This window comes from Dryobates pubescens, chromosome 2, assembly GCF_014839835.1.
Source record: "Dryobates pubescens isolate bDryPub1 chromosome 2, bDryPub1.pri, whole genome shotgun sequence".
NCBI lineage: Eukaryota > Metazoa > Chordata > Aves > Piciformes > Picidae > Dryobates > Dryobates pubescens.
Window position 1 is genome coordinate 22,805,023 of NC_071613.1, and position 24,996 is coordinate 22,830,018.

The 24,996-nt window shown below is 43.2% G+C and overlaps 1 protein-coding gene across 6 annotated transcripts in view; it reads right to left on the minus strand.

The window, feature by feature from the left end:
* The window catches only part of FN1 (fibronectin 1), a 55,343-nt gene extending 36,762 nt beyond the window's left edge, over positions 1-18,581 (minus strand). For 5 of the 6 annotated variants that reach the window (XM_054171802.1, XM_054171824.1, XM_054171816.1 and 2 more), the window contains exons 1-12: positions 18,268-18,581; positions 17,785-17,913; positions 16,181-16,318; positions 14,268-14,399; positions 14,008-14,145; positions 11,411-11,569; positions 9,074-9,274; positions 8,401-8,580; positions 6,612-6,788; positions 5,579-5,731; positions 3,558-3,686; positions 1,786-1,929 (exon numbers count right to left, since the gene is read on the minus strand). In XM_054171802.1, coding sequence (XP_054027777.1) covers positions 1,786-1,929; positions 3,558-3,686; positions 5,579-5,731; positions 6,612-6,788; positions 8,401-8,580; positions 9,074-9,274; positions 11,411-11,569; positions 14,008-14,145; positions 14,268-14,399; positions 16,181-16,318; positions 17,785-17,913; positions 18,268-18,442 — 1,855 coding nt within the window. In that variant the 5' untranslated portion in view covers positions 18,443-18,581. The remainder of the gene's footprint in view (positions 1-1,785; positions 1,930-3,557; positions 3,687-5,578; positions 5,732-6,611; positions 6,789-8,400; positions 8,581-9,073; positions 9,275-11,410; positions 11,570-14,007; positions 14,146-14,267; positions 14,400-16,180; positions 16,319-17,784; positions 17,914-18,267) is intronic. The other variant, XM_009900835.2, reaches the window with a different exon arrangement.
* Positions 18,582-24,996: the final 6,415 nt, after the last annotated feature.

Consider the following 24,996-nt stretch of genomic DNA (forward strand, 5'->3'; position numbering starts at 1 on the left):
TAGTCTTTCACTATTTTTCTAAATTTCTTAATAAGTTGATTTGAAACACTGAATTTTCATGAAACTGGAGCACTCCACAGGTAGTGAGGCAGGTCTTCTGCACACAAACTACAGTTCAGTAGTGCTACAACACTTAAGTCTACCAATTGTATTTAGATAGATCAGGCTCAGCTACATTTTTGCCACAAAGCTCTCCAATAGAGAAAGCTTTTATGATCTGATGGTTCTCCTTTCAGTCCCTCCCAGCCCTGCTGCAGAGGATTCACTGCACACCCAGCAACACTGTCCTTGTGCTAGTTCTCTGAAGGTCCCAAAGAATTACAAAAGTGTCTTGTTTTAGCCATTAAATACCTTCACCTCCTCCTCCATTCAACATTTCTAATTATAATTTATTTGGACAAATATGTAATTTTTATATCTGCTCCATATCTAATAGGACTTCCAGGTAAATAAAACTGTGCATGCAGGTAGAAAACTTCAAAGCTCACCTAACCTCAAAACTACATTCATAAACATTATGTTTGGTTGACTTACATATTTTCAGTTACTCTTATGCCTAAAGAAGCCCAAAGCCCTGCTCTCCAGTCTAGAGGTGTGCATATTTCACATAGCTCAGGGAAATGTGTGTTTAAGCAGAGTGACAGAGTCACACCCTCAGCAAGCCCCAGTAAGAAATTAAAGAAACAAAAAAAAAACAATCAAAGAAGGCCTGCTTTGTATTCTTGTCTTCCTTAGTTTGCTGCCCAAAAGAAAGGCAAGTCCATATCTCTCTCTGCCAAGTGTTCTTTTGCCTTCTCTCTGGCTCACTAGCTGTATTGCCACTGATAGAAATGCGATCAATTGACAGCACTGCTGGGTATAGGTCAGTTTCAACGTGAGCTGTCACAAAGACCTTCTGTATGATGTGTGTGAAGCAAGTCACAGAGAAGTGGTGCTCACCTTATTTAGATGAAGCCTGTTGTTGCAATAGACTTCAAATGGGCTATTCCTCTTCAACCCTCTTTCTGAATGAATCTCACATTCCCTTTCTTACCTTGCAGGGCACATAGGGCATAAATACATTGCAGCTAGTGTGTGAACAGAATCTTCCTAACCTATCTTGATATGAAGCAGAGAATCACCTCAGCAATTCCTATAGCCAGACCTTAAGCATTTCCTCCACATTTATGTTCAGAGATGGGTTGGGGAACCAACAACAAGCACAGTGTTCTCCCAAAAGAGAAGCCACAACAGTCTTAATATTTCACCTTAATCAGATTAAGACACTGGCAGCTGTAACTTTAAATAGGAAAGTAGAGAGGTTCCCCTTATGTTTTGTTCAAGGAACTGAAACAGAATAAGCCAATAAACAGGCTGACAGGAACTGACAGGGCAAAGAAAAATTCAAATATGTAATTTCTTCAGGGCACCAATCAGGAAAAATGTTTTGGTCTTTGGTGGATTTTGCTTCTGTAGTGAATGGAAAAGGGAAGACTACACATGTAGGAGTTAAGCAGCAGAAACTGAAGGTTGCAGATGTGCTATTGCTAAATACCAAGAGGCAATGTAAACCCGAGCTGTGCCTTGTAGTCATTCTCTAAACCAAGCCTGGCCTCAGACGCAGCTGTTAACAGCCTGGCCCTCTCTATATAATCATTATGCCTGTTTGCGTCTGCTACGGTGGGGGGGGCAAAACGGTTGTTTAAAATGAATAATGTACAGAAACCTGAACAGGTGAGATGTGGACAGATTGCTTTCTTTACATCTTAGTCAGCAAGTAAGTTACTTATCAGTTGGGTTTCTTACCAGGGTAGGTCTGCAGAGGCTGGCAACGCCATTCTCCAATGCCGCGACCATAGCAGTAGCACTGGTATCTGACTCCATGGACATTCTTCTCCCATGAATCTCCAATTTGATAAAAGGTACGGGTTTCTGAATCCTGGCACTGATCTAAAGGCACGAAAGAGGCAGTTTAATCACTGTGTTACTGATACTATAGCAAAAAACTCTAGGCCAAAAACAGAAGAGCAAATCACAAGAGACTTTGACACAAAGAACTGTAACACCAAATTTGCAAATGTAACATTGCATCTGCAAATATAGCTGAAGCGGCAACATAAATTTAATCTCATATCAAAGATCTAGATACACCACTGCACGTGTTAAATTACATACTAGGGGGCTAATTCAGTTGAGACCTCTTTCTTAAGACACTGTTAAGTACAGGCCATCCACCTGGCAAGTTTCCCAGAGAAGTCAGTGGGGTGTTCCTTCAAAAAAAGGATTGTGAACTATTGTGAATGCCAGTTCTGCTCCAGTCAACTAAGTTCATCTCTAATCCAAAATTAAACCATGCTGCTCTCAAGGGAATCAATGGCAAAGGTCCTACCGGCTTCAGCAGAATTCAATTATGCTTTCTAAGTCCAAAGTGACCCGTTTATTTTCAGCAGAATCTTTCCAGATTTACCACTGTATAAGCCAAAGGAGGACAAATCAAGATCAAATGCTGAAATCAGCATAACTAGGGTAAATACAATACAGCACCAGCACTTCAGAAGGCTTTGTAGCTGACCTATGCTTGCGTTTCTGGCTCAATGGAAACTTTCAGTGAGGGGACCAGCATTTTGCTTGCTTGGGAAAACAGAAGCCTTGTTGGAGAGAGAGCCAACAAAACTAAAATGATTACACCTTTACAGATAGCTGAAACCATTTCCCTGCCACCTTCTTTCAAAGGAGTAATTTACAAGAGTTTTACAATCCAAGTTTCCCCAGTAAACCTGTACAGATATTGCTGTAAATAAAGCAGAACTTAACTGCTAGTACTTTTTAACAGATTTTCTTGGCAATAGTTTGAAGTTCTCTTGGATTTAGTAATTGCAAACCAAACAGCCAGGTCTTATCTTCCAATCAAGGTTCACTAGGGAAGTGGGGGAGGCAGAAGAGGTGCAATCTCATTCCTGCAGAGAAGCATGATGGTTTTAGCTAACCTCCAGAGTGCTGTTAACATGTGTTCTCATCCTGAGCTTTCTCTCCTTGCCAGAACAAAGGGCAGCCAAAAAAATCAATTTAGTCCAAGGTAAGTTAATATAGGCTGGTGCTCCTTTCTCAGTTTAACGAGGAGACCTGAAGATTTTATGCAGAAAGTAAAGAAAACTGATCCTAGAATCGGTGTCTTGCTGTATATTGTTTTATCAGCATTCAGACTGGGAACACTGCCTGCTAGGCCAACAGCTCAGATACCAGGATCTGCCCAAATGGTCCCCTACCCTGGTGCTATAACACCCCTTTATCACAATCTGCCACATTGTAAGAGGTATGTTGCCACAATCCATTACTACTGCATCATCACTGACTTGTGTGGCACATCTGATAAGCTTGGGTTATGTCATCAAAACTAGGAATGCCCTTTCACTTAAGCTCCAGCAAATCCAGTGCTGCTTCTGCTTTTGCAATTGTGCAGCTGAAAGCAGAAAGTGGGCAAAGACTGGGCCCAAACTCACAGACTAGTTTGACCATACTGAAACCAGTTTCTTCACAGCCTCAGAGTGACTGGTAAGTGGGAACAGCTGGTGACTTACCAACAGGATCGCATTTCCATCTCCCCCGGCCCTGACCAAAGCATGTGCAGTTCAGCATGTGCCCCTCATCATGACGCTTGTGGAAGGTCTGGTTCACATCATAGGTGATACCATCCACGATGCACTGGTCTGGTTGAGAAAGAGCAGAGACACTTTGTCAGCAATAGCTCCAAGCATAAAGACAAAAATCCTTCTGCTTGGCACATCATTCCCTCCTCTCAATTAGCTCACAGAGACTGACCATGATGAGCCTCCGTACATGCAAAAAGGAGCCTGACTGAAATCTGTGCGCATCATAGATCAACACTGCATATACACTGCTGCTCCCAAGTTCATTCACTGGCGGTGTGCAAATAAGCAACACTTGCAGAAAAGAGATGTGTAGGTTGCAGTCCAAAGTACTATGTGTTGCTCCAACTACAAAAGTGCCTGCTTATTCCTTTTGACAGATTCCACGTGTGAAACAGTCTAAACCGGCACACTAGGTCTCTCACTACCTTCTGAGGAAGGTTTAGACTTAAATACCTCAATGAGTACTGTCTGAAATCATTAGAACTACACAAGGAGAAAAGGGTTACTCCAAATTCATAAAGATACCACAAAGAGGTGCAAACATCCTCACAATGTTTTTCTGCTGGGTGTCTCTACTACACTTTGCAGTAATCTGAAGACAAGACCAGATCTATTATGCTTCCAAGATGCTGCTGGTACCTACTAATCTACTATTCCCTCAAAACACAGCAACCAGGTTCCCAGTCCCATGCTTAGGTACAATGGTACAGTCCATTAGGGTAAATGGTGATGTGACAAACTGTGATCTGCCCCAGAATTCCTGGCAGCAAGGAGCAGAAGGACAAAACAAACACAAAACCAACCTAGAAGCTTGTTGTTTTGTCAACTGGGACCCAGGACACCAAAGTTCAGTTCCAGAGTATCTCACAGACCATCTCTCCTTGAGGAACTGACTCCATTAATTCCAGACTTTCACCCCCCACTGTATTTTCCCACATCACAGGCAAGGTATCAGGATAAACTAAGCCATGTTTGGACCCTCCTATGGGTGTAAAGGACCATCTCTGGTTGCTCTGTTTGAACAGCTCTATTTGGATAACCTTTGCCTTTAAAAAAAGCATAATATCCCTACTGCCCCTTGTTAAGAAAGACCACTTTAATTCCAGAATGAAACTGCAGAGAACTGGTTGCGTATGTGGAAAAAGAAATTTCAGAGAGCAGAACTTTTAGCAGTGCATTTCTCACTGTTCTGAAGGAAACTCATGAATAAAAACCCCTCCCACAGCCCTGAAGTGAGCCTTTCCCTATAAATTATATCCCATTTCTGCAGCGCCGTGAAGAGCTCTTTTTTGGATCCCTGACAGCAACCCCCTTGCCTTTTCCAGACATGAAGCCAATGCTGTGAGCTAGCTGTAGGATGATCAAATGTCTGCACTTTTTAAGTCTTCTTTTTTGGTACTGCTTAAGCACTTCTCCACTTGGCGCACTCATGTAAGTAAGTAAATAAATAAATAAGAGTAATCTCAGTGCTGTCCTGCCAACTTTTCATATAGATTAGCCAGCAAAGGCTAATCCACCACAGAAGAACTGAAATTTCATTGCAGAACAATAAAATGCTCTGCATTTATGCTTCAGACTAGTCCAGAGTTTTGTCTATTCTTGAGGGAGAGATGCCTCTGCTGAGCTCTGTGTGAAGTCACAGTGGTGCTGATTCCTAAAAGCAGACAAAGGTATAACTACAGGTCAAGCTAATCAAGGGTTTCCTGTGCTTGCTAGCCTGTAATGGCTGAAACAGTACTTCTGTAGCATGTGAACAAGATAGGAACTTCATGTAGTTCCTCTGATTCCCTTTCTACTCCAAAGGAAAACTTGGCAAGAAACAGTTCATGAGTCTGAGCTTGAACTCACAGTCATTGGAAATGGAAAAAAAAAAAAAAAAAGTAAAACAATTTCTCCTACCCCTCAAGCACTTAGACTACAGTGATGACATCAACAAGTAAAATCAGTACCTCTGAGTTGGGAATATGCAATGCAAGTCCATTCTCCACGGCCATTTCCCACACAAGTACATCTCATCATATGGCCCATATCATGCTGTTTATCCCACTGGTCTCCAACACGGTACATGACCCCATCATTGGTTGTGCAGATTTCTTCATGAGCTGGTTGAGAAGAAAGCAAGAGGATACTTCATGTGGCTAGAATTAACAGGATCTTGAGAGCTTAGAGCATTTGCAATGTCCCTTTCATGCAATCCCAGGGGTTTCTGCATCTTAACAAGGAAGCTTTAGGCAAGACTCAACTTCAAACAGTGTTTTTGCTGGGTCGCGACATTCTCAAAGTGCAAATCCCTTGTATGCATTCATTCATTTTAATTTTCATTTGAAGGCTGCTAGAAGTAGTTTCTCTAAAATGTCCAAAAGAAGCTGTGTGAAAGAATCGATTCTTACATACATGCCTCTATATGAACGTAGCCATTTGAAGATCCGTGTGTTCCACAAGCTGTTTAAGGACTCAGATGCTGCATTGCCGTTAATTACTGAAGGTCTTCCATTAAAAACATTAATAGTCACCTTCCCTCCCATATATCCCCTCCTGACATCAAGACAAGCATGCATGGATTGTAAGAATGGATTACAGCAGTAATTTTGACATTACTGTCATTTTCAGGGTGACACACAGATAAGGCAAGAAGAACCAATAAGGCTTGAGACAGAAGCTTTAGTACATGCAAGCTAAAAACTCCACTTGCTACAAAGCTCTACAGAGTGTTGGTCTCTAATGCATCATCTATCACCAGCTTGTAGCAAAGTAGTAATGAAAATTGCCTTCTCCTGATGTTGCCTAAGTCTCTGCTAGATGTGATCAGTGGGGGAAAATTGTGACAAAACAAAACTTCAGAAGTGCCTTAAAGGGGTTTGGGCTGAGATGCAGCTCACTGGAAGTCATCAATAACTGGTGAGTCACAGCCAGCTCTTTGCTTACCATCTTAAAGAACCATTTATAGGTACTTCATAATCCCTTTATGATTCTCAGCCTTACCTGCCATGGGGCAGAACCCAAATTTCTGGTCAGCATCATAGTTCTCAGTGGTTCCACACCACTTCATGTTGTCTCTCCGTCCCTCAGAAGTACAGTCAGTGTAGTTGCGATTGTTGTACAGGAAGGGGAAGTGGCACAGAGCACCATTGGAATTGCCGCCACGTGTCTGGATCAAAACTGTATCAAAATGAAAAGGAAACAGACACAAATGAACCTTGCACTCTCCCTTTGCATGCACAAAAGAGCTTGGAAAACAAATCACTAGCACTGTTTTTTCCCACATGTACCCTGCATGGGCTTCTTTTTTTGGCTTTAATTAATTCAGATCTGGAAACTTAACTCTTGCATAAGGTCAATTCAGTTCAAACATTCCTTTGGAAGGAGTTGTGGAGCCAGGCATGGGGAGTCCTGGGCAACAGGGAAAACCAAAGCTCACTGTGTTTGGGAATTAGCTTTGCAGACCCTTTATGCCAAAGCCCAGAGACTCAAATAAACTCACACAGTTCTCAGTATACCTGTATTACCTCAGTGAGGCTATTACCCACTCGTGCCCTTCAGCTTAAAGTAAAGCCTCAGCCCTCAAGAAAAGATTACAATTCATCTAGAGCAACAGGACAAGTCAAAACCTTTCTGCAGGTTGGAAGCTTCATGTTTTGCAAGCAGCACTGTAAAGAAGGCTGTAATCTACCTGAACTATTCACCTCTTGAGCAACTCAGCTTTACAAACAATGCAGAATGAGGAGGCATTTGCTGAAGTTTTTCTGTAATGTATTTCTCATTCTCCACAGTGTGTTCCAGGAAGCCTCATTAAAACAAGAATGTGTGTGTGGACTGGGATAGTGGTGGTTGTTTTTTTGTTGTTGTTGGGGGTTTTGGTTGGTTGTTGGGTTGGTTTTTGTGAGTTTGTTTTGGGTATTTTTTGGTGGTGATGGTGGTTGGGGATTTTGTTTGGTTTTGTTTCTGTTTTGTGTTTTGTTTGTTTGGGTTGGTTTTGGTAGATTTTGGCTTGGTTTTGTTGTGGTGGTAATTTTTTAAGGAAAGAATATTGTGTGTGCTGCAGAGAAAGGCTTACATTTTATGAGAAAAAACAACTACAGTAGAACAGAGCAATTAAAAACATATATATATCTCCAGAGCATGAAACAGTATTTTCACGTGGGAACACGAAAAATGCCAGATGCCAGACAAGCTGCCTGGATACTGTTCCATGGATGTTTGATGGGCTTTCCAGGAAGAGCAACCACACAGGTAGATCTGTGCTTTGGAGGGAACACTGATTATCCCCAGAGAAGAGGGAATGCTGCTGCATTAGTCATATGCCTGCTCTTGATCAGTGATCACAAATCACATTAAAATTACTGCTATATATGGCAACCTGGCTAGATGGTCAGGATGGAGGGAGTGACAGAGGACTGCACAAACTGTACTCCATGGATATCCTCCTCTTTGCAGCCTAATATGGGCATTGCTCTAACAATTCAGCCAAGCAAAGGCCGAGTATCCTTTGGGGCAAAGCTCTATCCTGATGAGGCACTCCTGTTCTCTCTTCTCTGAGCTGATCTTAGGACAGGATTCAAAGGGTACACCTGCATCATCCTGTGTGCCCTCCAAAGATGCAAAGAACACAAAAGTGCCCTGACTGTAGGCAGTCCTGCCTTGATGCTGAGCATGCTTAGAGTCCCTCCAGACTGTTAGAATTGTTCAGGCAGCCTGTCCTATGTTGTCTACTCCTTTCTCCATCTATGCATGAGGATCATGTGCACATGAAGATCCTCCAAGAAGAGCTTACCATTCTGCTCAGTACAGAAGGAATATCTCCTGTCTTGTTCAAAGTTGGAAGTGGTGCTGCACCAGAGGTGTCCATCTGTGCGGCCTTCAGTGGTACAGGAGTAGAAAGTCCTTCCGTCATAGGTGAAAGGCAGAACACAAGGTTCTCCATCAGAATTGCCACCATATGTTTGGGTCACAGCTTTAAAACAAGCAAATCACAGCATTAGACTCCAGCTTAAAGTAATCTCCAAATCTTAGGGTTCCATAAGAGCAATAGCTCCTCTGGGACAAGTCACCACTGTCTGCTGCAAACCCACACTGACTGCCATGGCCCCTGAGCCAATACACACCAACAGATGACTTTGCTCCACAGCTGTGTCATTCTTTTACATGTTTTTCCAAACATATATTATTGCAGCTTGATTTGAATAAAGTTATTAATACTTCTCCCCAAGGGCTGTTTTCCTTCAGCAGGTTATATATAACTCACTGGGAAACATTTCTACTCTACAGGAATCAGACTTCAAATAACAAAAAACTACTATTTCTTCATCCCTTTCACCTTTCTCCAGTATGTCTTTGTCAAAATGCATTTCTCTTGCACACACAAAAGGATTCTACTTCAAAATTAAACCATGAGACAGTCCCAAAGATCTCACCAGACTGAACAGGCACTGACACATAACTCATACCTATTTCCTGGCAGCTCACTCCATTTCCCAGGCAGGTACAAAGCATTTGCTGGCTGCCCTGTGTCTTTAGCCACTGCATACCCACAGAGTACACCATTCCATTATCAGTTATGCACTGGCCATACGGCTGAGGCTGGGGCTGTTGAGGCTGGGGCTGGTACAAAGCAGTCTGCACATTCGTGAAGCTAGGAGAGCCAGATCCTGCACCAAAACATGAGGGGAAAGCAAGATGTTACATACAAAGCTAAAGAACAGAACTCGTTAATTAAATGATGATGATGATGATGATGTCCAGGAAGGTTTTGAAAGTCTTCAGAGAAGGTGACTCCACAATCTCTCCGGACAGCCTGTTCCAATGCTCTGTCATCCTCAAAAGAAAGGTTTTCCTCATATTCGGACAGAATTCTTTATGTTCCAGTTTGTACCCACTGCCCTTTGTCCTGTCACTGAGCACCACTGAAAAGATTCTGACCCCATCCTCACCTGATAAGCACTGCTAAAATCCCCTCTCAGTTTTCTCTGTTCCAGGTTAAAGAGCTCCAGGTCTTTCAGCCTCTCCTTGTAAGAGAAACGCTCCTCACCATCCTCACAGCCCTCTGCTGGACTCTCTCCAGTAGTTCCTTGTCTGTTTTGAACTGGGAAACCCATAACTTGACACAGTATTCCAAATGTGGCCTCACTAGGGCAGAGTAAAAGGGGAGGAGAACCTCCCTCAACCTGCTGGCCCCAGTCTTACTCATGTATCTCAAGATACCATTTGCCTTCCTGGCCACAAGGGCCCAGTGCTGGCTCATGGTGAACTTCTTGCCCATCAGGGCTCCCATGTCATTCTCCCACAGGGCTGCTTTCCAGCAGGTTAGCCCCTAACCTGTACTGGTGGATGGGGTTTTTCCTCCCTACGTACAGGGCCCCGCAGTTGCACTTGTTGAATCTAATTAGGTTCCACCCAAATCCAACTCTCCAGCCTGTCCAGGTCTTGCTGAAAAGCAGCCCAACCTCCTCCCAATTTGGTATCATGATCAGACTTGATGAGGGTACTCTAGACCTTCTTCCAGGTCATTGACTGGTATGCTGAACAAAACTGAAGTCCAACACTTCAGATCAAAGGCACAACTCTCTTAGCTTCGCTAGACACATTTTAATTATCTCACTTAAACTTCTAAATTAAAAGAAGAGCTCCCACTTCTGCCAAGGGCAGATTCCGGTTTCCACTACTGTGGAATGCCTTTAGAAAGTATTAAGAGACCTGACTGATTTTCAAGGAATCTTTTAGAAAAAAAAAATAGGTGAAGAAAATTTAAAACAGAAAAATCAAGAGCAGTGACAACAAAAAACTTACCAAGGAAGGAGGTCAAAATGGATTAATCTTGAATTTTTCATTAACAGCTATGAGTAAACCATAAATGCATTTACTTAGGAATTTTTAAACTTTGAATCAAAGTTTTTGGCCCACTATCATTTGGAATAATACTGAGAGACAAAGAGGCTTTTTGTCTACATTATGAACATTTTTGCCAATGATTCCCACAAGAATCTCCACAAATCCAGTTCTGCTGAAATGAAGAAATAATAATGGAAACAAAATATAGGCATTCTTAAAGCTTTGTGCATTTTGTAGTTCAGACCTGAGAGTCTGATGTCAGCCTGCTGGTACTGAACAGTTAAAGGTCATTTATCAAGAAAAATTAAGTGTAGGTACTGCAGGAAAACAGAAAAGTTTTACATTGCACTCATCAATAGGAAACCCAGATCCTTAAAATGGCCAAAAAAAAACCCACCCCAAAATCCCAAAAGTTAGAAACTGAAGACTTCAACAATCCTCGGGCAAAATACATATATGCTACTTATGAATTAGATAAGATTTCATACCAAAATTACACTATCTAACGTACATGCTCAACCATTAATAGATGTACTTGTCAAAGAAATCAGATGGTCTCAGTGCAGTTTAAAGTAAGGACACTAAGAAAGTTTCCCTGAGGTGAATACATAAAGTTCAAATATTAAGATGAAGTGCCATGCTTCCAAGACAAAGCTAGTAGACAGTTCCTGTGGCTGCATGGCCCTGGGTGTGATTTTCTGCACTGCATTTGTGCAGGTAATCACATTTGTATGTGCAATCCCCATTTGCACATGGAAATAAGGTGTAAAGTAATCCTATCTAGACGCGCATGAACAAGGAGTACCTCCTGAACTCTGACCCTTTGTTGCTGATGTTTCCTTGAGGAGATTCTTAAACACCTAAATTAGCATGACACAATTCAACTTCAAGTCCCAGCCATTCAAATTGTGCTCTTCTATCTTCCCCTACCTCACACACTATGATGCCTCACTTACCAGTGCTAGTTGTATGCAGGGATGTGTGTCTTTCACATTTCCATTCACCTCTGCCATTACCGGTACAGACACACTGAAGCAAGTTCCCACGGTTATCCTTCTTGCTCCAGGTGTCCCCAATTCTGTATGAAGTCTTGGTGTCATGGTCATTGCACCTATCTGTGTAAGGAAGATGACTGTTAGCTATTTCTGTGTTGGATGTAATTTGTCATAGCAAACCACCAACATTATCACCAAGCCAATAATAGTTTAAACCTCTGAGAGCCTACCTTATTTTCTGCAGCACACTATTACAAGACCTGTATGACTAAAGCCTGCATTGAACTGCACAGGTTGAGGGTATCTGAAAATCCTGATGCTTTAGTGTAAAGGAAAATTCCCATTTATTACCAGAACTGCAATTTGACTTTGCAGTCAGTGTCAAACCTAGTATCATAACATTCCCAGTATGAACATGGTAAACCGTGTTCAAAAATCAATGTGAAAAGGCACATTCTGGATTTAAAACATTCCTGCTAGTTACTTTTAAAGTTATTTTAAGCCCATTCTATCTAGCTCACATCTTTAAGGCTTAAACTTGCTTCAATGTTGTTGGGTTTTTTCCTTCTCTTCTAAGGAGAAGTCTAGTAGCTGTGTCATTTCATACTATACAGGGGGTACAGTTCAAATCTGGGGCTCTACTTCAGCTAGAAGAAACAAAAACCTATCTGAGGGCAATAGGTAAATTCAATTTCTTCCAAAAGGAGCCATGCACAGAGTTCTACTAAAGTTCATACAAGCTCCTCTTGTTGTACCAGGAATATTAGACTTCCTAAATCTCCCTGTTGTCTTTAATAATCCACAGCCCTTGATGAATTGAGTAAATGGGTTCAAAGGACAGCATAACAAACTACTTTTGTCTGGATGCCAGATCCACATGGATTAACTAGTTCTTCCATTACAAAATTTTACTTTTTCACTCAAGGGCAACTTGATACAGTGGTTCAAATATAATCATGGATCAATGAACATAGATTTATGAAGAGCTGTGGAGCGATGTATGCATCCTGCCAGATTACCACTGCAAGAGCATATGGGATAACAATGTGAAAAACATTCACAGTAGTTAAACTGACCAAAAACTGAGTATTTGCCAGAGAAGTAGTAAATTGGTGAAGTATTCATATCATAATTTGGTCAACATGAAAAAAAAAAAAACCTGCCCTATGGACACTCAAGAGTCTGAAGTACAAAAACCTGAAATGTCTCAAAAATGCTGACCATAAAAGATGCAACAGCAGCACGTACTGAAGCATAATGCCACTTTGTTGGATACAGCTATCATTCTACATGTATAAATTTGAATTTGTGTTTAATTACATTTGGGGGGAAAAAAAAAACCCAACAGAAAAATTAATAGGATATTTTATGGCAATTTCCACTATCACACAACAACACAGACCTCAATTATGGGAGGAAAGATACTGTCAAATCATTTTCATTAGTAATAATAACTCTTCCAAAACTCACAAACATATTCTGGTTTATTCATTCCTAGATGACAGTTAATGATTTTTACCCTTTTCTTTTTTAAATAGACTTAATATTGCAAAGGCTGGTTTAATTTTCACAGCTTATTTCTTGGCCAAGTCTCTCCAGATCTTCAGTTTTAATTGCAGCCCTCCTTAGTGTTTTAGTTCTTTACAGGTCTGCTGTTTATATCATCAGAAAGCAGTTATCTGTGTGTGCCCTGAGGCAAATGAATGAGGCAATTTAAAGACTACAAGCCTTGCATAACAAGGTGTAAGGTACAAAGTTAAATTTTCTTGAGGCAACTGGTGTAAACCATGATAGCTCCACAACAAAGCTTACTCTAACAAAATTGGAATAGAAGGCAGATAAACAAGTGAGATTTTTTGATTTTAAAAGCCTTGTTTGCTTTGCAAATAAAATAAAGTGGAGTATTTACAGTCATGTCCTTCAGTGATGTAAAAACTAAAAAAGTCACCTGTGCTGGTGAAGCATGTTTACACCAAAGACAAAATGGAAGGAAAAAATAACAACTGAGAAAGGAAAGCAGACAAAACTTGTTTCCACTAATATATACAACAAACAGGGGAAAAAAATAATCTTTAAATCTGGTAGATCCTGCTCTTGAAGTAGGTAAAAATTTCTCTTTAAAAGCACCTAATTCTCCTTCTGGAGGGTACTTTAAAAAACAGAAGTGGAGATACTAGGCCAAACTTGCTGCCATTTTGTACATCAAGCAATTCCTCCTATTTTGGGGAATGCACAACAGCAGCTCAGCTGGCCTGTGGATTTATTGAACCTTTTTTTCTAAGGAGGTTAATATCCCACATAATCCAGCCACTCTGTCACCAGCACAGATCACCAGCTCTCCTGCATGTCCCCAGAGCACAAACGGCAACCAGAATGTGCAAATGCTCCCTTTCTCTCCCCAGAGGAGTCTACTTCCCACTCCTTTGCAGGAAATGGCTATACTTTTAAACCTCCTGCCCCTTAGAACAGGGCAAAGGAATAGTTGCTCTTTTTCATGCAAAGTAGATTTGAAAAATAAGATACATGGAGCAGCTGGCAGGTGCCAGGCCAACACTTACTTCTGGAGGTGCAAGTGATGCGGCCACTGCCCTCCCCCAGACAGGTGCAGTCCACCATCATCCATCCCTGGTAGGGCTTCTCCCAGGTCTCACCAACAACATAAGATGTCCCAGCTGCATTGTCATAGCATCGCTCAGCTGTAAGAGGGAAGGGAATAACTGTCCATATAAGGCTCTTCCACATGGGGACACCTCAGGGAAGATGAGGAGGAAGAAGCAATACCACTGACTGAGCAGGGAAGAGGAGAGCTGTGACCTACCCACAGGCTTGCAGGTCCATTCGCCCTTGCCATTGCCCAGGCACACGCACTCCAGCATGTAGCCACCAGTCTCGTGAGGCCGGCGCCAGGTATCACCAATCTTGTAGGACTGGCCACCCTCATGGCAGCGATCTGCAGTGGGAGAGAGGGGAGATGTGGTGAGTGACCACACCAGGGACAGAACCATGGGGACAATGTCAGGGATACCCTGTTGGCACAGAAGGGGTGAAGCTGGGGTGGAGGGCAGTGAGGAGAAACAGCCAGGTAGGCCAAGGCTGCTGCCTCGTCCTCCAGTGTGCAAAGTGGTCTCTGACATTTTCAACTGGAACCCATCATTTTCTGATCCTCACAGGCCATGTCCTCTCCCTTTAAGTACCCTCTCCAGGTTTCAAATCACAGCTGAGACCCAGCTGGCAAGAAAGGAATGCCAGAGCCTGAAGACATATGGTCTTCCTCAGCCCCTGCTGAGGCTGGTGAGGGAAGGTTTGCCTCCATCTTGTTCTGAGGCAGTACCACATGGGCCTCTCTGTGACAGTCCCTATATAATGTGAGGGACATGGTGGCAAGGCCAGCATGTGGAGAATAAGGAGATGCTTGGTGTAACATTCCAGTGGGACATCAGCCCTCTTGGGTTTAGAAACTCTGTCCTGTGAAGGCAGATTTTCAGCCCATCTGAGGAAGTCAGGACCCACTGCTTGAAAGAGGCTCAGGGAGAGAAATGTGTTGAAGGGCAGTTTGGAAACACAGGATCTTCTTTCAAAGAGAATAGGAGAAATATGTATCTGGTCATTTATTATGAGCCACTAAAATGTTTCATTGGCTCATTTATGAAAGTAAGGAATAAAGAAAAAAGTCATGAAGATTGATTCAAATCCAGCTGTAGTCAATGAGACTCTCTGGTGAGTCCTAAACCAGGCTGATGATGACAAAATGAGACTGTTCTTATGTTTGCAATTTCCTTACTGACTCTTTCTTTTCTTACAAGACTTATCATCCTTTCCCAATGAAGTGCCATTAAATTCAGAAGGGCTTCAGCTCTACTTGTTAGATTCAGTGCATTTTTATTCCCATACTATAATGATGGCTGCCTTCTGAGTCCTCTCCAGCAATGCTACTAGGATCAGCATGTGTGTATTAAATAAGAAACTGGATACTTTAAAGAAAAAGGTGCCTCAGGGACTTTGAAATCGCAGTCTAAAAGTCCTGACACAGCGATCTTCATCTGTGCTTACAGACTAATTATGAACTGAAGGGAAACTGTGAACAATTCAGTGACTCAATAAGGAAAGGATTTCCAGACAGAGATTTGAAAGGGAGAGCAGGGGAGAAAGGACCAAGGAAAAGAGAGGGAGGAACAAGAGGAAAGTATGGATCAGGCTGGTGAAAAAGGAGTTGCAGAAACATGTTGAACTGGTGTCTGGATATTAAATCCCAGCTCCCTCAGGGACAAGTGTTGGCATGATACTTTTCGAGGACAGGGGACTAGCTCTCGGGTGGTATTTATTTATTATTTTTTCAGAGTAGTCCCATTAATGCTGATGGTGGTATTCTGGGTCACCAGATGCAGAGCAGACTCTCTTTTTTTCCAGCCAAAAAATTACTTTCCTAAGTGCACCTGAAAGTGTAACACTCTTGTATGTAGTAACTGTGCACACCTGTATGGCTGGACACTAACAGTTATTTTGGGCCTATGTTATTTTTGCACATAGCACTTTACCTCTTCAATGAAAGAGGAATTTAGTTGTGCCAACATATGTACATTGGGCAAAGACTTTCAATTATAAGATTTTAATGGGCTTTGGATTAAACCTTCCCAACTCTAGCTAATGGACACTGGGAATATTGTTCAAGTTGCTCTGGAAAATGCAACACTGATGAACAACAACTCTAATAACGAGCTTTTAGTTACATACTGGCAATGGTGCAGCTGATTCTCCCACGTCCAGCTCCAATGCAAGTACAGTCCCAGATCATGGAGTCCTTGGGGCGCTCATACGTCTCCCCTACTCGGTAAGTGGATCCAGTGTACTTGTCAAAGCAAGTCTCTTCAGCTATGAGAAAAGTCAATTTCATGTTACCAAGTGAGTAACATGCACAGTCAACAGAAACACACATTCCATCTCACACAAATGCTCTTTTGTTTCCTGAAGAAAAATTACTATTGGTCTCCTCTTTTTTTTCCTAGGATGAAACAGCAGAGAGCAAGTTACACAAAATTTGTCCCCTCAAGGTCTCTGTGATGCTGAATAACCTCATCTTCCCTCCCCAAGAAAGTCAAAAGCTGAGCACAGCACATGGGCAGTCATGCCCTGCAAGGATCAATCCCAGCTGTCTGAAGTGCAACAGTACAGAAGATGGGAGGGTGCAAACATCAACTAGAAGCTGTGTGCTTTGTCACGCTAATCCTCCTCATTTTGACTTGGCAAAAATTGAGTATATATGGATCCCAAATTCTGCAACAGCTCCACCGAAGTCAACACCACTACTTGTGAATTGCTCACGCTCACACACAACAAAATCATTACAGAAGAGTTATGTCAGCATTGCCACCAGATTCAAGATCTGGAAGAGAAAAACCTTCTTCATGGCTGGACAGATAAAGTTCACTGTGCTGTAAGGGAAACTTGCTATTGGAATTTGAAACTGTAAAGCTTGGGAATCCCTGCAGGGGAAGCAAAGGTAGATCAAACCCTGCTCTGTAGTGGGGCAAAAGGGCTGAGTACTCCTTAAAATAGTCTAGCCGTGGGGCACACAGCACACAAGCCTTGCAAAACAGATTTCTGGGACACTCCCATCAAGCTTACATGAACACTATCAACCAGGAACCAGTTTTCCTCTTATATCTCCAGAGCAACATAAAGGAGTTAAGGCAAACCAGTGGCTTCAGACCAAAAACTATAGATAGATCACATCTGATTATCTAAACTATTTGGTATCCCAGAGAAGGGCATCTTCCAGCAGATGCAGCCTTTGAAGTTTTTTCTGTTACCTAAACTTTTTCTGCTGAAGACTAAACAATCTCATTTTACACTCAATTATAGAAAGCTCACAGCACAGCCGAGGGGACTGCAGAAAGTTGTAAGCTGAAATATTTTTAAACAAGCTGACGACACTGCACAGCTATGAAAAGTTGGAGTGAAGCAATCAAACAGCACAGAGCCAGTGCTGCAAAGTGACTCCAGATTTGAACTTCCCCGTGCGAGTCCAGGAGTCAGTTCAGTTCATTATAAAGAAAAGGCTGGCTCCAAAATTAATGTTTAGGTCCAATCCTCCAGAGAGATGAGTGATGTTTGGCTCAGGGTTCTGGTGGCAGGCCCACTGCTAATGAAAAGCATTTCTTAAAATCCCAAGCCAGATCTTCACTGTAATTGAGTGTCGATCCATTACCGACCCTACGTACCAAACTTCAGCTGAAAGCCCAGTTTGCCAGTTGCAACTCGGCACAAAGCTCAGCTTATTCAGCATCAAAACCCATGCCGAAGTCTTGATGCGGACAGAAAAAAGACCACCGACTTACGTTCGGGCTTGCTTTCGCAGTTAAACCCTCGGCTTCCCCCGTAGCAGGTACAGACCAGCGTGTTTCCCAGGTAAATGCGCTCCCACTGCTGGTTGATCTGATAGTATCTTCCATTGTCATAGCACGTTTCTGGGGCGAGAAGGTGGAGGAAAAGGAGGGAGGAAGTAGAGGGTGAACAGAAAAAGTTTGGAGTTACCGACGGCAAGGTGAGGAGGGAAAGGACACGGCACGACTTATCCGCGCCTGTACCGGGCACCGGCTCCCGCGCTGCAGCTTCGCACGTGTGTGGGTCCCACAGAGCCCGAGGGGTTGCAAAGGGCCACGGAGCCCGAGGGCGGCAAGAGCCACCCGAGAGTCACCCCGTGGGGCCGGGGCGCCAGCTCTCGCCGCGCTCCAGGGGCTCGGGACAGCGCTCCGTCCGAGACGAGCCCCTCTGCCATACCCTGCCCTGCTCGCGGGACGCGGTCCCCGCGCGGTACTCACGCTTGCCCTGCGCGGGGGTGCCCTGAGGTATCGAGGTGGTCTGCGCCTGCCGCCGGCTCTTGCCGCCGGCTTTGCGGCGCACTCCGACGCTTCCCGCTGCTGCAACCCCCAGGCAGAGAGCGAGCAGCGCCAGCCGCCACACGGTGCGGCCCGGCATCCTGGCACGGCTCGACATGGAACAGCACAGCAGGGATAGCGGCGCTGCTCTTAAGCAGCCCGACGGATGGGACAGCGGCGCCGCCCGGGCGCTATATAGGGCGGGCGGTGCGGGGAGGGGGCGGCCGCCGCCGCCCCGGCGCCCATTGGCTTCTGCGCCGCCGGGGGCCGGGCGGGGGCCGCCACCGCCCCACCGAGCGCGGCCGGGGCGGGGGCTGCGAGCGGTGGGCAACGCGGTGGAGCGTCCGGCCCGCGTGGGAGGCCCGGCCCCGCAAGGAGAGCGGGCTGTGAGACGGTCGTGCCATTTTGTGGAACGTTTGGCTGAACAAAATGGCTTTTCTGGGGAGAGACAAACTTTTCTTTTTCCCTAGAGCAAGGCTGCCTGTAAGCTGATACCGCTCCGTCCAGGGGAAATAAAGTTATGCGCAGGGGAGAAGGTGAGGCGTAACATACCTGTGCAGGTTGGAAAAGAAACCCGAAGTGATGTTTTATCTAGTCCTGGTGACCCTTGGGTCTTTCACACCTTCCGTGGAGAAAACAAATGGTTCTGTTCTGTTCCAAATAGATTTCATTACCTCTTTCTCTGACTTTATTTCTTGCTGTCCAAAATCGATTCTGAGAACAAAAGAAAAGGGGAAAATAAATACTAGTCTTTGACCCCTTTCTAAACATAGAAGATCTTCAGCTGTAGCCCTGCCGTCTATAAATTTTGTCATCCTCCTTCCCTCTCTTCTTCCTGTAGCCATCTCTGCTGGTTTGGGGGGGTGCCTTTTTTCCCTAGCTTGGAGGAATACTGCGAAGCAGAGAGCGCACACTTTAACTGTGGTTCTCCAGCAGGAAGCTGGTAGTGAGAAAAGCACAGTGTGCCCCGTTCTGCCACAGTGCCCAGGCCAGCACTCAAGTTCAGATTGTATAGAAAGATCATGTCGCTAACCATTTTCATGCCTCTCAAGCATACTCAGTCTTGACAAAGGGATTATTAATCTAAAAGTCTGGTATGGTTCGTGATCTGTTAAAGAAACTCTTCAGACAAATGTGAGTGTGAAGTGGTCCACAGTATTTCCAGACATCTTAAGCTAACATCCTTAGGTCTCCTTAAGAGTTGTCCAGCAAGCTGAGCACCAAGCTCTAGTTCCACTTGCTGCAAATCAGGAGTGTTATCCTTACAAAGATAATGCAAGCAGCTTGGGATGAAGACTCTTTCAGTAGGCAGCATACAGATGCAGCACATGCTTTGTTTCAGGAAAGCATGTAGTCGTGACATCAGGTATCTGTTTTCAAAGACATTTCTATTCTTCTAGAAGACAAATGCCCACAGATACATTAACGGAAGTTTCCCTGCTGAAAACTTACTGGAAATTGAAACCTGACCTGGCAACTGAGGTGAGCTGTGGTGAGCTAATTCCCATCTTTCCTAACTTTTATGTTTAATTCTACTGTACTGCAAATTTTTTTGACTTACCAGACACACATTATCCCTCAAAATAATCACAAGACTAAGATGGCCATAGCAAGGGAGAACATTAGCTTTTGAAGAGGGGCATATCATTGCAAACCAGCAAATATCCAGTTCCTTAAAATGAGAACCTGCTTTCCACAAGTGTTCCTGTAAGGTATGAAGTGTCTTCCTCAAATCCCAGCTTGCAACATAGCTGAAATTCTCTGATAAAAGCAAGGTGCAAATGATGCTGTACAATCATTTAGAACTGGCATGTCCTTTACCTAGCCTGCTCCAAAGGAAAGGTCACTGAGTGGAAATCAATGGAAAAGAAGAGTTTTAGGAAATACATATGTACAATGAAGAGGTATTTTTAGGTAATTTTTCCAATCATCATTCATAGGTTGAGGTCAAATGTTCAATTTCTTTTGCACAATATGCAGCGTAGAGCCACTTCTGTGCAGTGCTTGCTTCTGCATAGTGTGTGAGCAGGTCCTGCTGCTGATAGGAGCTGCTACTTAAGCTCAATTGACATAGAAAAGGAAAGTGTAATGAGGAGTCTTCAAGTACAGGAGGATTATGATAAATAAAAGTTGCTGGAGGAAACCTGATTGAAATGTAAGAGCTAAGTACAGATAATCCATAAGGAACAGGCTATAGTGGAATAAGCAAACATAAGGAAACCACCAGCAATCCTCACTGTGGAGCAGGAGTCTGTGGTTGCTAGGTGCTGTGTAAGCACAGACAAAGTGTTCTTCAGGGAGTTTATAACTTGTGTTGGTCTAGGTACACAGTACCTACCAGCACTCTGCAGGCATTAGAGAAGGATAGTCCCTGTTCCCAACAAATAAGACTTATAGAGGCATCTCCAGGACACTGCTTTTAGCGACCCCCATTTCTGAAATGCTGCTTTTAGCAACTATGTTTAAGTGACATTTAAAAGGTTCATATACTGGATATAGAATCATAGAATGGTTTGGGTTGGAAGGGACCTCCAAAAGTCACCTAGTCACCTACTCCAACCACCCCTGCAGTGAGCAGGGACATCCTCCACTAGATCAGGTTGCTCAGAGCCTTGTCAATCCTGACCTTGAATATCTCCAGGGATGGGGCCTTAACTAACTGCCTGGGCAACCTGTTCCAGTGTTCCACCACCCTCATGGTAAAGCACTTGTTCCTAACATCCAATCTAATTCTGCTCTTCTCTAATTTAAAACCCTTAGCACAACCTCACTTATGTCTGCTTTAAGTCCAGTTCTTGCAGTGTTGTATTGCACTGGGCCTTCAAGGATAGTAGAGTATCCGCACACAACTGAAAATGCAGTTCAGCCTGAAAACTGAAAAAGAAATACAGTGTTAGTGAGTGTGTGACTGTGTCTAATGCTTTCCACAGAATTACTTTGCACAAATACAGGGACTGATGTAAGATTCTTCTTTAAGAAAATGTTACTGGAAGAATACAAAACAAAATGCTATTTTTTAATGATGGTCAAATTAGTTTCATGCATAGCTGTCATTTATTAGCAGCCAGAAATAATCTTATGAGTTGCATTTCAACACAATTTGGAACATCGTGGTTTCACTTCTAAAGAAATCTGACAGCAATTATGACACAAACTTGTAGTAATTACTATATTGCAGACTGTTAGACTTTCTGAAAGGTCTATAACTCTTTTGTCTGTCCTGTTGTCTGTCCCTTGAGCTAACGGAAAAGAAATGAAGGTTCACCTGAAGTGTTCCTTAGGATGAGATCAGTCTGAGTTTATAACCACCCTTTCTGTGGTTTTTGCATCTGAATAAGGATTCAGGATGTCCTAAACTTCTTCTTTAGCCATGGATGTTTTGATTCATGTTTTTGGTCTCTTCAATTATTTTTTTTCCCCTACTGAAATCCTAACTTTTCAACTCTTGGTTAGAAAAGGCACATGCCCTTATAAGGTTCTTTTGACTTTTGTTACCCCATTGTAGTGCTTCTCAGGTAAACTTCTCCACCGGGTTAACTTAATTTCCTTTACTGCGCACACTTGCAAGGGTCTACATATATGACTGGGAGCACAGTCTGTCCCTGAAACCATTCTCCTTCTGGTACAGAAAGGACAAAGACAGGCCACTTGTTATTTTTTTAACAACCTTAGGAGAAAGGCCACACAGGCTTAATCATCTCCTTCTAAAATTATCCCTCATAGGAACAAGAACCATAAAGACAAGAGGTCAGGATTCCTCTTCTTGACATAGGCAGACCATTAAATGCTTCCTGCAGTTCCCAAATATTTTGCAAGAACTCCTGTTGCAAGCTGAAAATTTCTGAATCATCACAATTTCAAGTGTGTGGTTTTTCTTAGGTCACAGCAAAATTCATTTTAAGGCTGCTGAGGCTCTACTGCACAGTGCTTCATTCACTCCAGAGTGTCTCATCCAGCAATCTGGAACATTGCTCTTTAAATGAAATTCATTCCTTCTGCTGGTTAACTGCAGCTTCAGCAGTACATAACTTTATGCCGGCTCTCAGTGTAGGAATGAATTTCATCATGTAGAAATGGTCCGTAACAGGGCATTAATTAGATCTTTGGCACACTCAGTGGAAATTCTTTTCTCTTCCCCTCCTCTTCAGCCTTTCCTAATGAAATATTCAATGTCATTAATGTAGAAAATAAATTTGCTTTCTCCTAGCTATCTGTGGATTATGTTATTTAGTTTGATCTACAGGAACTGTTGTCGTTTGCTGGTGGTGAGAAGTTCATGGCCACAGCTCTTGTTTTGGAGTTGGGTCTGCAGTACTATCAGCCCCAGGCATTTAAGACTCGTGAGTCACGCCCTACAAAATCAGGGGAACAGCTTTGCAGGGCAATGGGGAAGAGATTTTCATTCTTTTCTGAGGTTCTTTTAGGGGGTTTCATGTTGATTCATTTGTAGCTTTTCTGATTCTTTAAGGTTGTGTTTACATCATATACACAGTGATTTAAGAATGTAAACTGAGATTTTGACATGTGTCTTGGTGCCAGAATGTCAAGTAAAATGAGAACTCCCATGAGACCCATGACAACATGAACTGGCAGGCAAGTACAGACCCTCATTCACAGGAGAAGCTTTTGGAAGGGCAGTACCAGTCAGGGAGATCTGGAAACAGGTTCTTCATTACATTCTGAGATGTTCGGTGGAGATTTCACACATGCCCAAATCTTGTTCATGTTGCCCTAAATCCTCTGCAGCCCTGTTGGGGAGCTTCTGTAGCACTTCAGAGAGCTTCCCAGGGCAGCTCTGGAAGTCTGAATCAGCAGTTTGATATGTGTCATGAACACCACTGAATGGGGCTGTGAGACCTGACTTAGGACACCAAGAGCAACGTTGCCAGCTCTTGAAAGAACTTATTTCAGGCAGAATTTGATCTCTTTTGTCTTAATGACGTATATTCTGTCTCCTCAATTGATGTCTGCCCTGCTCAAAGGAAATCATCTAACTGGTTGCTCATGTCACTTATTTTCCTCCTCTCAGAGGCTAAGCAACCCCAAAGACTGCCACAGGGAATGGACAAGCCTTCTCTTCTCCCAGCTCATGGCCCAGTACTCTTGCGTGGAAGGAAATTGGATACTGCAGCTTCTCCCCAAAGCAAAGATGTGAAACTGGGCTATTGGGACAAAATACACTAGAGAGGATTACTGTGAGGATTAAGCAGAGATCTGCATTGCTGAGCACAGGAGTGACTCCTCGGAGCCAGAAACCCCCTTCACAATTAACAGGGGAGAATTAGCAATGCCTGCAGTCATGTGCAAACCTGTATCCATTAAGCACGGTCGAAGGAAGGAAAAACAGTTATGGCAGCTGGAAGAGCAATTTCTTGTGACTGTTAGTTTCTTAATAATTTTTGCATTTTGGCAAAGTTCCCATGCAGTGATGGTGATGAAGTCTCCTCATTCCAGTGGCTGTTTTTATTTAGTCATTATGGGTTTTAACAATAATTTGACTTTTGAGTAACAGAGGATTTTTTATTCTTTCGGTGGAAAGACAACAGTTAGTTCTGTCCATGCTGTTAGTATAATTTGCATCTCCTTCAAAGCCCAGAAACAGAATTTAAACCCTTCCTTTTTCCACTGCAGTCTTCAAAGTACTAAAGCACAGTTAAATAACAATGATATCACCACCAAGAGCATGAGGTGAACTTGGCCACAACCTCTGGTGTTTGAGTGCAAATGCTTTTATTCTCTCCTAGTGAATATGGCAAATCACATTAGTTTTAGGCAGGCCTGGTCAAAATCCAGAAATAAATGCTAGTGCTGGGTAGAGCTTGGCTTGCTGTGAGGAAGTTGAATACACTGAGCAAGCAAACAGCTATTTATTATGGTGATTATAGGGGAGTGCGTAATGGGTTGAAATGGAGAGTCACAAAGGGCTGAACTGAGCCAGGAGCATCCAGAAGGAAAATATTTTGGCTCCAGTCTCCTATTTGTCCCCTGTTTCCTTCTTACCCCTTTCACCCAGCCTTTCATGGAGCCAAGGAGTGTGGATATTGTTTGCTGCCAATTGAAAAGGATTTGTCTTCTTTTTTTTTTTTGTCTTCTTTCTTTTACTGTTGGTAACCTGACTTTTTGGCTGCACTCAGAGATGAGAGAAGCTCTCACTTTCACTTGTTTTTCAGCCCTGCCCAGAAGTTCTCATTGGCTGCCTTTTCTACTTTCCAGCTTCTGGGGAAGAACTTGGGTCTTCTCCCTGTCTTCATTCTCACTTTATTTCCTCCGCTGTTCCACCATCTCCCTTCTGGTAGTCCAGGTCTCCTGACCTGCAAGGTGTTCCTTGGTTTCTGACGTATTTATTTTAACTTGGCCGTATCTGTGGCCCAGCAATAGTGTCACTTCTCCTATGGGACCTTAAAAAGTTTTTCTCTTTTGTGGGTGGGAATCCAGCCCAGAGAGAGGCCCAGAATAAGGCATAAGGGCTGCTTCTGACTTGTTTTAACCCTTTGCGGAAGATGTGCTTCTCGCAAGAAATTTTAGTAAAGCAGGGTGGAGTTTCATTCTATGTCAATCACTCATAACTGGTCTGAAATCATGGCCTGCTATAGGTATGAGTCTTACCTGGGAAGCTTTGCTGCTGAGGATTTTTGGTCCTATGCAGGCCTAATTATTGGTAAGATCTTTTTC